The sequence below is a fragment of the Thamnophis elegans genome, chromosome Z, assembly GCF_009769535.1.
Source record: "Thamnophis elegans isolate rThaEle1 chromosome Z, rThaEle1.pri, whole genome shotgun sequence".
Taxonomy (NCBI): domain Eukaryota; kingdom Metazoa; phylum Chordata; class Lepidosauria; order Squamata; family Colubridae; genus Thamnophis; species Thamnophis elegans.
This window is the reverse complement of record NC_045558.1, coordinates 63,954,257-63,969,343: the sequence shown is the minus strand read 5'-3', so window position 1 is coordinate 63,969,343 and position 15,087 is coordinate 63,954,257. Positions and strand designations below refer to the sequence as shown.

At 43.7% G+C, this 15,087-nt stretch overlaps 1 protein-coding gene across 2 annotated transcripts in view; it reads right to left on the bottom strand.

The window, feature by feature from the left end:
* Positions 1-15,087, bottom strand: part of ITGA9 (integrin subunit alpha 9) — a 615,138-nt gene that overhangs the window by 292,683 nt on the left and 307,368 nt on the right. For both annotated transcript variants that reach the window (XM_032236787.1, XM_032236788.1), the window contains exon 16: positions 5,652-5,801. In XM_032236787.1, coding sequence (XP_032092678.1) covers positions 5,652-5,801 — 150 coding nt within the window. The remainder of the gene's footprint in view (positions 1-5,651; positions 5,802-15,087) is intronic.

Below are 15,087 nucleotides of genomic sequence, written 5' to 3'. Positions count from 1 at the left end.
CTATCGCTCGCGTGGCTGCATTCTGGACTAATTGAAGTCTTCGAACACTCTTCAAGGGCAGCCCCATGTAGAGTGCGTTACAGTAATCCAGTCTTGAGGTGACAAGGGCGTGAGGGACCATCCGAAGGGCCTCCCGGTCCAGATAGGGTTGCAACTGGTGCATCAGGTGCACCTGGGCAAAGGCCCTCCTGGTCACAGCTGACAAGTGATGTTCTAGCGTCAGCTGCGGATCCAGGAGGACTCCCAAATTGCGAGCCCTCTCTGAGAGGTGTATAGTTTCACCCCCCATCCTTGGGAGGGAGCATCAATAGCCACTCAGTCTTGTCAGGATTGAGTGCAAGCTTGTTCGCTCCCATCCAGACCCTGACAGCCTCCAAGCACTGGCACATCACTTCTACCGCTTCGCTGAGTTGGCACGGGGCGGACAGATACAGTTGCGTATCGTCCGCGTATTGGTGGTATTTAATCCCATGCCGGAGTATGATCTCACCCAGCGGCTTCATGTAGATGTTAAATAGGAGGGGGGACAGGACCGAGCCCTGTGGCACACCATAGTTGAGGGGCCTAGGGGTCGATCTCTGCCCTCCAACCAACACCGACTGCGACCTGTCCGAGAGGTAGGAGGAGAACCACCATAGAACGGTGCCTCCCACTCCCACCTCTCGCAACCGTCGCAGAAGGATACCATGGTCGATGGTATCGAAGGCCGCTGAGAGGTCAAGAAGCACTAGGATAGAGGAATGACCCCTATCCCTGGCTCACCAGAGATCATTGATCAGCGCGACCAAAGCAGTTTCCGTGTTGTAACCAGGCCTGAAACCCGACTGAAAGGGATCCAGATAATCAGTTTCATCCAAGGTCCATCGGAGTTGAAAGGCCACCACCTTCTCAACAACCTTCCCTACAAAGGGGAGGTTGGAGATTGGACGATAGTTGTTCAAAATGGCTGGGTCCAGAGAAGGTTTCTTCAGGAGGGGTCTCACCACCGCATCCTTTAGGAGGTGCAGGAAGGATCCCTCCTGGAGAGAGGTGTTGACAATTGTCTGGAGCCAGCCACGTGTCACCTCCCTGCTGGTTGAGACCAGCCAGGAGGGGCACGGGTCCACTATACAGGTGGAGGCACTCACTGCTCCCATGGCCTTGTCCACTTCCTCAGGAGCGACAAGTTGAAAGTCGCTCCATAAAATCCGATCAAGACTTTCCCCCGGTATCTCAGCTGGTACCGTGCAATTGGAGTCCAGGTCCGTCCGAATCCGAGCAACTTTATCCGCCAGAGACTGGACAAATTCCTCAGCTCTACCCTGTAAAGGGTCGTCCGCATCCCTCCCTTTCAAGAGGGAGCAGGCTATTCTGAACAAGGTGGCTGAGCGCCATTCTGCGGATGCAATAAGAGCGGAAAAATGCGCACATTTCGCCACCCGTATTGCCACGAGATAGGCCCTGATATAGGCTCTCATCAGTGCTTGGTCAGATTCAGAGTTACTAGCCCTCCAGCGGCGCTCTAGGCATCTCTTTTGGTGCTTCATCTCCCGGAGTTCCTCGGTAAACCAAGGAGCCCTCCTGGATCCACTACCTCGGAGAGGCTATAAAGGCACAATCCGGTTTAGAGCCCCCGCTGTTGCTGTATTCCAGGCAGCAACTAAGGACTCTGCCAGACTGTGGATGAGAGCATCAGGTATTTCACCAAGCGCTGTCAGAAATCGCATAGGCGCCTGTGGTGGAACCACCTAATTGGTTCCCCCTCCCTACAGTGGGGGATTGGTTTCCAAAAGTCAAGCCTCAGTAGGAAGTGATCAGACCATGACAAGGGCAAGGTCTTAATGCCCTTCAAATCTAGATTATGTCTCCACTGCTCTGAGAGGAATACGAGGTCAAGCGTGTGACCCGCTGAGTGAGTTGGACCCCAGATTACTTGGGTCAAGTCCATGGCTGTCATGGAAGCCATGAACTCCTGCGCCCCATCAGAGTGTTCGCCGAGTGAAGGCAGGTTGAAATCCCCCAGCACTATAAGCCTGGGGAACTCTACCGCCAGCTTCGGCTACTGACTCGAGGAGCACAGGGAGGTATGTTGCAATGCTGTTGGGAGGTAGGTACATTAACAACAAGCCCACTTGACCCTCAAGGTCCAACTTCACCATCAGGGACTCACACCCGGCAAGCTCCGGAGCAGGGATCCTATGAGGAACTAATGACCTTCGGATGATGACAGCCACTCCCCCACCCCTTCACTGGGGTTGTGGCTGATGGAGCACCTGAAACCCTTCTGGGCACATTTCAGTGAGGGGGACTCCTCCCTCCTGGCCCAGCCAGGTTTCAGTAATACATGCCAGGTCTGCCCCCTCATCTAATATTAGGTCCCGGACGAGGGGAGCTTTGTGAACCACAGACCTGGCATTTAGCAACAATAGCCTGAGACCAGGGCCCTGACAACTCTCGCCATATGGTCCTGGAGTGGAACTAACAGGGCTGGAAGGAGGGATCGCTGTGACGTAGCGGACCCTTCTTCCCCGGTAATGGCTAGCCCTGAAGTTCCCGTCATACCTGCCCCTCCCTGTCATGACCATAATGCTCCAGCCCACCCCCGCACCCGTAGACCCCATTTCCCCTCCCGTAGCCTCCACTCTCTCCAGCAGGTCATTTATATCAATCATTCTAGGACGGCTATCTCTCTAAGTTTATGAATTCCCTTCATTTTTTGTGGTTTGACAAGGAAACAATCAGAAAGCTTTATTTGCACTTCAGAATAGTCAATTTTCTGTGGTATCCAAGATCAGGGAAATCCCTGTTAATATAACTAAACAATCAAGCCTATAATATACATGTGATATTACTGCATAATTCTATCTTCTTTGCTATATAGTTTAAACTAACCAAGCAAGGATGTAACAAGAAATTACCATTCGTTTTAAAATGAAACCTAATGGCTCTGATCTTTAATGATAGTATATGCATATATTCAATATAGTATAACCATGCATGAATTTGGAGTATTTTCTTGCCTGGAGATCTGGGACAATACCTTTAGTCTATAAAAAGAACAGTAATAGGGATGGATTTTTAAAATTATTACTAGTTGTTTAAGGTAGCATGCCACTGATTTAAGTGCTATTAACTTTAATGAATCAAATGTGATTATTCTTCAGAGCCAACAAAAGACTGGAAAAAATCACACTGTTTTAACAAACAGCAGAATGATGCTCACACAAGATCTGAAAAATGCCTAACAAATTTGATAGATTCATTTAATGAGAATTGTTAATCTATTTTAGAACAATAAGATTTGTAATAGTGCTAATGACACCATCCTCCAAACATCCATTAATAGGAGCAATGTCAGTGTTAAAAAGCATAGTGGAGTGATATTCAATATTGAAAAAAAGCCATTCAAGACAAGAAAATTTCTACAGGAAAGAAAAAACAGCAGTTTCTTCACATCAACATTTGGAGGGGGAGTGCTTTCTGTTTTCCCAAGGTCATGATTGATTGTAAGACTTCAGACCACTGTTTCTCAGACTTGGTAACTTTAAGTGGGTAGACTCCTATAGTTTCCTAGCCAGGATGAATATCTTAAAGTAATCAAATTTCAGAAGCATTGTTTTAGGTGCACAGCCTGAGACTGTTGGGGCCAATACATCTTCAAATGCTTTGGGGCTTCAAAGGGGGCAAAAAATTAAGTATTCATATACATGAATACTTCTGTTTTAATTAACAGTATATGTAAAAGAAAATATTTCCAGGATCAAATTCCTGCTTGCAAACTAGGGGACTACAGTCAATCCACTTGCAAGCAAAGGACCAGCTGTTTAAAGGAACAAACTGCAAATCTTTGAAATGTTTTCCTGCTGGTCCATGTACAAATTACAAGAGCAGTATAGGTTACAACCGTTTAGTTAAGTAAAATAATAGCAGATCTTTCAAATATACATGAAGATAAAGCTACTAAAAATTAAATTCTAAACTGCAGTACTTCCAACCAACTCAGTCCTCTTTTCTCTACCACATAGTGATTTGGTAAGGACAGCCAGTCCCAAAAGCTCAGATCAATCATATTGTATCATAACACTGGGTGGAATCATTTTTAGATTTCCTGGTATGGAAAACATCAATTCTGTGCCAATTTGGGGTTCATCCTGGCCACTGAATTCCAACACATGAAACCTGGTACGTATATGTGGATGAGACTGAATGCCTCAGAGATTTCACCCAACCAAAGGGGGAGAGGGAGGAATATTTCTAATTAGACAAAAGACGGAGGGGTTGGAGAAAGTCATTTCCTGTAATAACAGAAAGATTCATATATGGGGAGTATTGGGAATAGCAGAGATCCTCCTTGACTGAACAAAGCATATGCTCAGCACAAAATGTAATCATATGATTCTCACTTGCCACAGATGATCTAAAACAGGAATGGCCCTTTAGTTATTCAGCTACATTCACCATCACTCCTTAGCACGGTTGGCAAGAATAGAATGGATCTGTAATCTAACAACTTCTGAAAACTACTTATTTTGCATCTGTTATCTAAAAGATAACTATTTGTCAAACTGATTAGGCTGGTCTACACCTTAGCCTATCTGCTCTCTGGCTATTTCTTTAGTTATTCTCCTCAGCATATTATAAACTCTATTTCCCATAGGACTTCTGTATAATGTAGGGTGCATTTCCATATTACCATATTACCAAAGGAGGCATCAACTGGAAAATTCTCTGTATAATAATTCATGTTGTAATTAATTGCTTAACATTTTAGAACAGAAGAAATTTGCCATGAGATATTAAATGAGAAGGGACAAGCTGAAAGCATTGAAGAGGCCAGACTACAGATTTATATAATAAATTTCTTCATTAATTTATTAGGGCAATTATCCTATAATAAATAATGAAGGGACAATATTATAAGAAGTACATGAGCAAGTCCCACTGGAGTTAATGTGGCTAAGTTTTTCAGCAGATATGGGGTGCTAATCAGGAGAATTTCATCTCACTCTGCTCCTATTCCCACTATTAAATATGTGTTTCAAAACTGCTCCAGAGTCCCAAAATATTTTGGAAGACATCCAAGAGGGAAGAGAAAAAGAATCTATCCCACTAGTGATAGGTCTTTTCTTAACAGAATGATATCAGTTTTCAGCCTATGTCTTGAATTCTGATTTAGTAGTAGTATAAATAGCAGTTCTGCAACAGTATCACATAAGATAGAAGCATTGTGAAAAAATACCTGGAAAAACTGTATGAAAGCACTGCTTCTGTTCATCCCCTACTAAATAAAGGAAGGTGAGAGCCAGTTTAATGTAGTGATTAAGCTGTAGCCTAGAAACCAGGAGACTGTTACTTCTACTTCCATCTTAGGCGCAAAAGTCAACTGGATGATTTTTGCCCAGTCATATTCTCTCAGCCCAGCCTATCCACAAGGTTATTGTTGTAGAGAACATAGGAGAGAGTATTGTGTATATTTGCTGCCTTGAGTTACTTATAAAGTAATAAAGGTGGAATAAAGAACTATTAAAATAAATAAATAATTCTAAATACTGACTTACCTAACAGTTCATTCAGAGAAGAGAATCTCATTTTTTCCCATTAGGGAAAAAGACAACATTGTTTATTTCAAACATTGATGATTGCTTTTATAGGAACACTATCCAAACTCTAACCTGGTTTCTCTGTGACATTTTCTGGCCTTTTTTCCATTGGAGTACAGGCTTGAGAGCAGGTAATTCTTTTTCCTCCTTTTCCAGAATATGTTCCCCAAGGCTATATGTAGCTTCAAAGACAATTGGTGATATAACATCTTTGACTCTTCTCTATAAAGAGATTAAATGAAACAGAAAAAGAACAATTTAATTCAAAGCATAGAGGGGGTTGTAGAGGTACAAACCAGGGTATTATCTTCTTGCACCGTTTTCTTTCTCCTCTTGTCATGTTTTTTTCCAGTTAATTGTTCATCTTTTATACTTGATTCTAAAAGTATTTCAGGTTTAGAAATGGGCATTTTCCACCAGTATCTTCAAATAGCTTTCAACAGCTTTTCAAGTTCAATTCACTTGGTAAACAAAACTTATTATTTGCATTTTAGTGGGGTTAGTTATTTTCATAAAAGATTTATTTTCCTAAACAGAACTTTATGAGGAAGAGGGCCAATATACCGTATTTTCACCCATATAACCCGCGGGTTATATGCGTTTTTTACACACACAGCATTTCCCCCCCCCGCGGGGTATAAAAGTGGGCGGGGTATACAAAAATTTTTTTACGTAGGATAACTGCCGTCCAACCCCTCCCCAGCTGGCACAGGCTTTCTCCTCCGTTCCTTCCCCCAATCTCAGCAGTTTCCCTTCTCCCTTACTCGTCGCGGGTTATATAAGTGGGCGGGGTATACGGAAAACAGTTTACACGATCTTGCAAACCTGCGGGTTATTTGCGTGGGCGGGTTATTTGCGTGGGCGGGTTATATGGCTGAAAATACGGTAACTAAGAGATATACTAAGAGCAAATGCATGGGAGAACAAATGTATGTGAGTCAACTTACAGATTCAAAATACATATAGCAACTATATGCTAAAGTTACGATTTTAATGACCTTTTCATAACATGTACAAGAACTAAGTCAACTATCCATCAAATCCATTTCAGCTGTTTCCTGAAATCCCACAACAACTAATACAAACCATCATACCATAAAGCTAGAAACACCCCAGACTAAATGTGTGGAAGATACTCTAGCCAATCTCTTTCATTTTTTCAATGGTTCTTCATTTCCACACCCATATCCTGAACAAAAAACGGAGCAACATATCCCAAACATGGTAAATTAAATATGGCATTTAGAGAATTGGTGACAAAAGCTAGACATTCTGTTCAACTCACTGTTGGAATTGTTGCTTGACAGTTGGAGAGCTAGAGATATAAATTGTTACAGTATGACTAATTGAGATTATCTGAAATATCCAGCTCCAGTGTCTCGATTTACAGCTACAAATTGTAAAAAAAAAAAAAAAAACCCAGAGGAAAGAAGAAAGCAGGCAAATAAAGGCAGACTTAAATCTTATACCACCAAGAAGGAATTTGCTGAACTTTGAGAAGATTATTGAATTTGTTTACATCATGAGGGAAGAAATAAGCTCTTAATTTAAAATACATTCATCCTATTTCCCTAATAAGGGAAAGGGACCATCACAAAAGATAAGAAGACCATTTTCCATTTTCTCTCTTGCTGTAAATTGGACCACTGAATAACTGATATTATATATCAGGCGTGTCAAACTCGCATTGGCACAACAGCATCACGTGATGTATTGGGACTTTTGTCCCCTTGGCTAAACTGTGAGTTTGACAATCCTGTTACATATAATAAATATTTCAACTACTTTATTTAAAAAAACAGATGAATTGGAGTCAATATGTTTGAAAACTACTTCAGAAAAAAATGATTCTTGAAAGGTTTAGTCTTAAATACTTTGAAAAGAGCTACTAACAATCAAGAAGGAATTATTAGTATGTTCTGGACTACCCTACCAAATAAAGATTAAGGTCTATGGATTTAGTAAGCACTAAATACTGAATTTCCATTGGAAAAGGAATTTTTTTTAAAAAGTGAGAGGAAGAAGAATATAAGCTAGCTTCAGCTAATTATAATTGATAACATCCTGAAAGATAAAAAGGGTTTGCTGGCATTTTGAGTAGAAACAATCCTGTGTTAAGATTATGGATGTGCTGATTCACTGTCGGAAATCATTGCTTGTTTTCCAACAGTTTCTTTGAAGTATATGTACATGATTGTACCTGCCTGTTCTCATTCTCCCCACACTATAACATCATTGTTGTCAGTTTGCATGATGAAAGATTTGTCAGGGTCTGGGTATTTCATCACTAGTTGGGTGTAAAAAAACCACAGGTTTTTTTTAACATGGCTTGACATTCCGTTAACCATTTCAAAGACTGGCTGTGTTTAGGTTTGTCTCCTCCTCTTTCTTTTTAGCAAATTTATGATGGGCAGCGCTATTTGGGCAAAACAAGGCATAAATTTCCTGTAAATTTGTGAATCCTATGAAGTTTTGTAACTACTTCTTTGTATGGGACAGAGCCTATTCTAGCACTACCCTAATCTTTTCAGGGTCTATTTCGATCCCCTCTTGGGAGATTTTATAGCTCAGGTAATCTATTTTGTCCTGGTGGAATTAGCACTTGGAAACAATGTTCCCTCTATTTTTTTTTCAGTGTGAGCGGAAAAGTACAGTGTGTGAGCGGCACAGTTTCATGCCTGAGCACCTAAGAGAGCCACAGTTTGAACTGCTGTCGCGTCTGCTGGACATTTGCGCAACCTTCCAAGCGTCAAGCGCCAATTGCGAGCGAGGTTTCAGCCCGATGAATGCCAGACATGAAAAGTGCCACTCAAACATTATACTTTTCCGCTCACCCTGAAAAAAAAAAGGCTCTCTGCTCAGCTTTTACATTGTTAGACTGGCTAGAGAGAGACATGGCACCAACAGGGTCCTGGGTCCTGGCATTTTGCAGGCAACCTGTCCTCTCACATTCCTTTGGAATGCAACCCATCACATGTGAATTATATTTTGCCAATTATCCTATTAAAAGATAATCCTATTATTCTAAAATACGACTAACTCAATATTAAAAACTGTAAATATTTAATGCTGATAAATAATAGCAGTAATTGTTATTTAGTATGAGTAAAATCAGTATTGATATATCAATATAATATCTATCAAAATTGACAATAAACACTAAAATAACAATACAAATATATAATGTGAAATATAAATGTAATAAATATAATATATAAATGCAACATAAATGTAATAAAATAATTTATCATGAAACTCTCCCCCTTTAAAGTAGTAAGATCAATTAAATAGTCTAGCAAGTTTGGACAATATGCTATATGTTATGTTACTTAAGAATGTATATACCTCAGAATCAGATACAACATCCACATCATTTCCAACTGAGTCAATGAAATAATATGCCATGCCAAAACTATTTTAAATAAAGATATGAAATTAATCAAGTATTGCATTTATTTTTCAAAATGAATGTACATTTTTTTTATTATTTAAGTTTTGTACCCTATCTTTTCTAACTAACGTTAACTTTAAAAAGATGTTACATCAGACTACAATACAAGTAATTAAATGAAGACTAAAATAAGTGTTTTGGCATATTGAGCTTTTTATATTTCTTTCTTATATTTCTTCCTTAGTTGAGAACTTGCTCCTCAGCTTACTTACGCATTAACTGTTTGTTGCTTTTATGGTTTATTCATTCACTGCTCCATCTTCAGTTTTTTTCACAGGGGGAGGGCTTCCTTCCTCCCTCCCTCCCTTCCTTCCCTCCCTCCCTCCACTCCTTTGGCCACCAATTTTGATCCAATTCTCTCTCTCTCTCTCTCTCTCTCTCTCACACACACACACACACACACACACACACACATTCTTGGGGGGGGGTTGAATTACTCCGCCTCACTGCGCAAAGTCGGCTCAGCATGTATTCGGCCCCCACTTACGCCGAATCAAATCCGCGGCCGGCGGGACCAGGGGGTTGCATTTCAAAGCAGCCAGTCCTCTTGCTTCTTCTCCTTCACCAGCAAAGCTCCCGCTGGCTTCCCCGCCCGTGGCAGCAGCGTCTCTCCCTCCACGCGGAGCACCTGAGCTGGCTCCCGCGTTATCCCCCCCTTCCTCCTCTGCCGTGCTTTTGAGGCCACGGGAGCTAGTAGGAAAGCAGCGGAGGTGGAGGCGGCAGCTGGGCTCTGGGTTACCCCTGCCGCCGCCTCCACCTCGGCCGCTTTCCTACTAGCTCCCGCGGCCTCAAAAGCACGGCAGAGGAGGAAGGGGGAGGGATAACGCGGGAGCCAGCTCAGGTGCTCCACGTGGAGGGAGAGACGCCGCTGCCATGGGCGGGGAAGCCAGCGGGAGCTTTGCTGGTGAAGGAGAAGAAGCAAGAGGACTGGCGGCTCATCAAAACAAGTCTGGGGAGGTCCTTTGCGGGTGGCCAGTTCTAGCCGCCTGCAAAGGACTTCCCCACGTTTGCTTTGGTAGAAATCTTTGCGCGGCAGTTAGAAACCTCTGCGCGGGGATTTCTTTCCAAGTGCGCGGCCACGCAGGCGCGCACCTTAGAGGGAACAGTGCTTGGAAAGTTTGGCATAGAATTTAGTGGCACAAAGCTTCTTAAGAATCGCTCAAATCAACCTTACATGTACTGCTTTGGTTTTGGTGTAAATTAAAATGTCATCCATATAACCAGCACCCGTTTATATATGTGTTTGTGTAGTACTTCAGTAATGACTTTCATAAACACTGCAGGGGCTCCTTGTAATCCAAAAGAAAATACTTTGAACTGGAAACAACCTACTGGGCAGTTAAAAGCAGCCTTCCATTCATTCCCCTCCCTGATTTGAATGCAGTAATACACTTCCCACAAGTCCAGCTTGCTGAAAAATTTCCCCTTTGCCAAATGGGTTAACATGTCCTTCATCATAGGGAGGGGTACACATTTGACATGCATACAGCATTCAGATTATGATAGTCAATGCAGAGATGCAAAGTCCCATCTTTTTTCTCCCTGAATAGTATTGTGGAGGATCACCATCCATCAGGCCATGCCAGTGTGACCACTTTCACTTTGGCTCCCTCCATGGGAATCTCATACCCATATTCCTGCATGTAAGCAAGGACATGGGCCAGAAAGAATCCCAGTTGATGGGAGTCCCTGTCAAACTTCATGCAAGGTGGGGCCTTCTGCCTCAGGACCCCACAGGGTCACCTGGCTTAAGGACATTGGCTGTCTCTCTCGATGAGGGTTCAACAGTTGTGGTAGCCCCTGCCAGGGTGGCAGATACTGCCACCATAGTGTCAAGCAATGAAGCAATGAAGCTTTACCTTCATCTTTGAATCAGGTTCCGCAGCAGGGGTGCATTTCAGCCAGTACGCACCAGTACAGGTGTACCGGTTGGTGAAATTAAGCGTGCTTTCCTGTACCTGATCTTCCGAAGGCCCCATATTGGAACACTCCCTCCCCTGGCCTGCCCCCCTACTTGCTCCACCTGCCAACCAGAGTCACCACTTGCTTGCCCAACTGTCCACACCATGCTTGCTCCCACTTCCTTTGCCCGTCCAGTCAAGGCTTGGAGGTTGCAGGCAGCCGGGGAGGTGTGGGAGGAATGCTGCCCATCTGCCTGCTCCCTCCAGAAGCAACCAGGCAGACCCTGGGACAGTCAGCAGTCCACGCACCACTGTCAGGTGACTGCCCTGGGGCACAGCAGCTGCCCAGAGGCAGCTGCAGCCGGCAACAGAACGCAAAGGAGAGGACATCCAGCAGAGTGTTACAAGGTCAGTTGGGTGGCAGGGAGGTTGCATGGGGCTGGAGGCAGCAGGGAGGCAAGACATCGAGGCCACCCTGGGTGCCTACAATGGGACACGGCAGCTGCTGGGCAATTGCTCCTTTGTGCCCCATTGCTGGCAGCAGTTGGCTTTCTCCTGCTGATCCTTCCTCTCAGGGCATCCAGGCAGGCCTGGGTCAGTTAGCAGCCCATGCGCCACTGCCATGTGACCCCTCTGGGGGTGCAGCCAGGAAGGAGCTCTAGGAGAATGCCAACTGCAGCCGGGAGTGTCCCCAGGCCGGTGGCGTGGCGATTGTGCAGGGCTGGATTGGAGGTGGCAGGAAGGCAGGGGTCGAGGCTACGCTTCCGTACTGGGGAAAAAAGAATATCCCGCCATCCCGGAACTGTTCCACGAGGTAAGGGAAGCAGGTCTTGGGAGAGACCTCCCCTTCCCTTCAGAGAGCCCGCATGGGGAGAGAGGAGGCAGCCTGGTTTGAACGCGGGCGGGCGGCAGTGCCTTCTTCACATGTTCAGGCAGTGGGGGTGCTTTCTCACATGCCTTCTTTCTTTCTCCGCTTGCCTCCTTCACTCATTCGGCCAGGTGGAAAAAGAAAGAAGGTGCGTGATAGCCAAGGGCGAAGGAGTGTGCCACCTGCCACCTTCACGTGTTTGGACAGTGGGGGTGCTTTCTCGCACACCTTCCTTCTTTCTCCGCCTGGCTGAATGAATGAAGGAAGCAGGCAGAGAAAGAAAGAAGGCATGCAAGAAAGCACCCCCACTGCCTGAACATGTGAAGGAGGCAAATGGCAGGCTCCTTCACCCTCGGCTATCACATACCTTCTTTCTTTTTTCAACTGGCCGAATGAGTGAAGGAGGCAGGCGGAGAAAAAAAGAAGGCATGCGAGAAAGCACCCCCACTGTCCAAATGCGTGAAGGAGGCAGGCAGCAGGCGGCAGGCTCCTTCGTACCGGCTATTACGCATCTTCTTTCTTTCTCCGCCTGGATGAACAAGTGAAGGAGGCACTCACTGGCCACTAAACAGCCCACTTACCAGCATTCAAACCAGCTCGCTTCCTCTCTCCTGGCATGGGCTCTCTGGAGTGGGAGGAAAGGTCCTTCCCAAAACCTTGCTTGTCCTGGCGGCACCCCGGCGATATCAACTGAGCAATGGAAGGAGGAATTCTGGGAGTTGAAGTTCACAAGTCTTAAAGCTGTCAAATTTGAACACCCCTAGGTTTTTTTTCTAAAGGGTTAGGGGTGCAAGGGTCTTGTAACTTGACAGCTTTAAGACTTGCACACTTCAAATGCCAGAGTTCCTGAGCCAACATAACTGGAGGAGGAATTCTGGAAGTTGAAGTCCACAAGTCTTAAAGCTGTAAAGTTTGAACACCCCTGATTTTTTCCCCTAAAGTGTTAGGGGTGCAAGAATCTTGTAACTTGACAACTTTAAGACTTGCGTGCTCCAAATACCAGTTTCTGGGCCAACATTTTGGTTTCTAAGCAAGAGCGTTGTTAAGTGAGTTTCATCACATTTTACAAGTTGGCCACGCCCACCCAGTCATGACTCCCACAAAACAGGCCACACTCACAAAACAGGCCACACCTACAGAAAGGTTCTAAAAAAAATTTGAAACCCACCACTGTTCCACAGCCATCATTAATGAACATTCTGGCCAGGGTATTTCATGCCTTCAAGTTCTGGAATGAACTCCATCATGGAATGCATGGTTTGCCTCATGAGAAAGTCAGCAGAATTGGGCTTGTCCCCTTCTTCTTCATCATCTTCGAACACTTTCCATTCTTCCTTCTGTCCACATTGGTGACTGCCGCGGGTGAGGATAACTTCTTTGGTCTTCCCCTCCCAGTCATCCTTCCTCCCGACGCAAATGGACCACCTGGGTTTTGATGAGCCTTCCAGGTTTGCAGCTTCCTCTGTCCATCTGGAGTCAGCTCCCAGTTGAGCCTTGGCAGAAGCAATGTCTTGAGTGGGCATGGTTTGCACAGTTACCATAGTAGGGCAGTATGTCTCTCTATGTTGATCACGTTGCAGATTCCACCAAATATAATAAACTGCCTCAGCTATCCCCTCAGGAAAGTATGAGTCTTGAAACAATTAGATATCAGAAGGAACTTTTACTGAGAGAAAGTGATTGCAGAGAAGTCAGGGGGAATCGAAATTCCCACACAAAGTATTAAGGTATTCTTCCCAATTCACACTACACCCCCTTTCACCAGTCCATCAGTAGCCAGTACAATTCCACATAGGTGTTTTCAGAACTCCAAGGCGTTAGCTTGATAGAAGCTCATCCCCAGACTGCAGAGACTTTGGTGTCAGGCTAGAATAGGTTGGGAGGAAGGCCATCTGTCTTCAAGATAGCTCCTGTCCCTAAATCCAACAGCAAAAATAAAAGCATGCAGAGAATGCAACCCCAGTAATCTCCTCCCACCTCCTCCATCAGAATGCAGCGTCTCAGCAGGGGATCTGACACACAAGCAGCTGTATAAATGGCAAAGAGAAGAGATATTTCTATATAACTGAGCTGTGCTTTCCAATTTGATGGATTATGGAATGAGAGTTCTAAATGCATAGAGGTTTACTATGGATCAAGAAGGCAAAAACACACTGATTTCATGTTATATGCCTTTGTCCGCCCTTGTGAATGATTCAGTTATACTGTGAACATGTTCATTGACATTATCCTTTAGTAGCAATATGGATGCTGGCTATCAATGTAACAATAAGATTTAGCAGATGTTGTCACTGTGAATGGCCAGCACAAGCACAAATGAAATGACAATGCTATTACTCTAAGAAAAGGCCATTCAAGATCTTATAGATTTAAGTAATACCATACTAGATAGTTTACCATTACTTCTTCAAAAGAAAAAAATTACAATCCCTACTTTTAAAAAGAAATCAAAGACACTGCTAAGTATTATTTATAAGTAGAAAAAGCCCCTTAAAGTAAACTCATTTTAAAGAAAATTCACATATATACTGCTACTTATTTTTCCCATTTCCTGATTAGAATAAACTAAACAAGTTATGGGATGTGGATTTCAGGTTGAATTAGGAAAATGCTTATTACCTCAATGGCTGGAACTTAAGTTTATTTATATGCTTTTCACTTATGATCACGGTTGATAAAGGCAAAGTTCCCCATTTATTTTAACAAATGCTAGTAAACAATACATTAAAATGTGTTTAAAAATTTCACATAAGGCCTCACTGAGATAGCAGACATTGCCAATCTCTCAAATGTGAAATATCATGTTTCATGATAATGTTTTTGAAAGAACAGCATCCAAGCAGAGATGCAGCTTTGAATGTAAAATTATTTATTTTCAACCATTCTCCCTTTTCCTCTAATGTTCTAATTTTTCTGCCCTTTTAATACATACTTTAAAGCCTCAAAATGCTTGGAATTCTTCCATTATTCTTCCATGTCAAGATCTAGTTGCCAGCTTTTATTCACTGTACAAACCAACATAGCATAATTCTTGCTTGTTCATTGACTATTCAAATGGCATTGAACAAGGGTGCTTACAACAGGTCCTTGTAATGGCAGCTGTCATAACATTTCTGCAGGCACAGAAGTTTGCAAATGGCAATCACATGACCATGGAAAGCTGGAATTATGCAGTCTGTGCCTGACATTAACTGGACCTGTCAGAACTATTGAACATATGTAACATTTCACCTTACAACCTCATTGTGCCACCGGTAAGCAATGTTCCCTCTAATTTTTTTTCAGTGT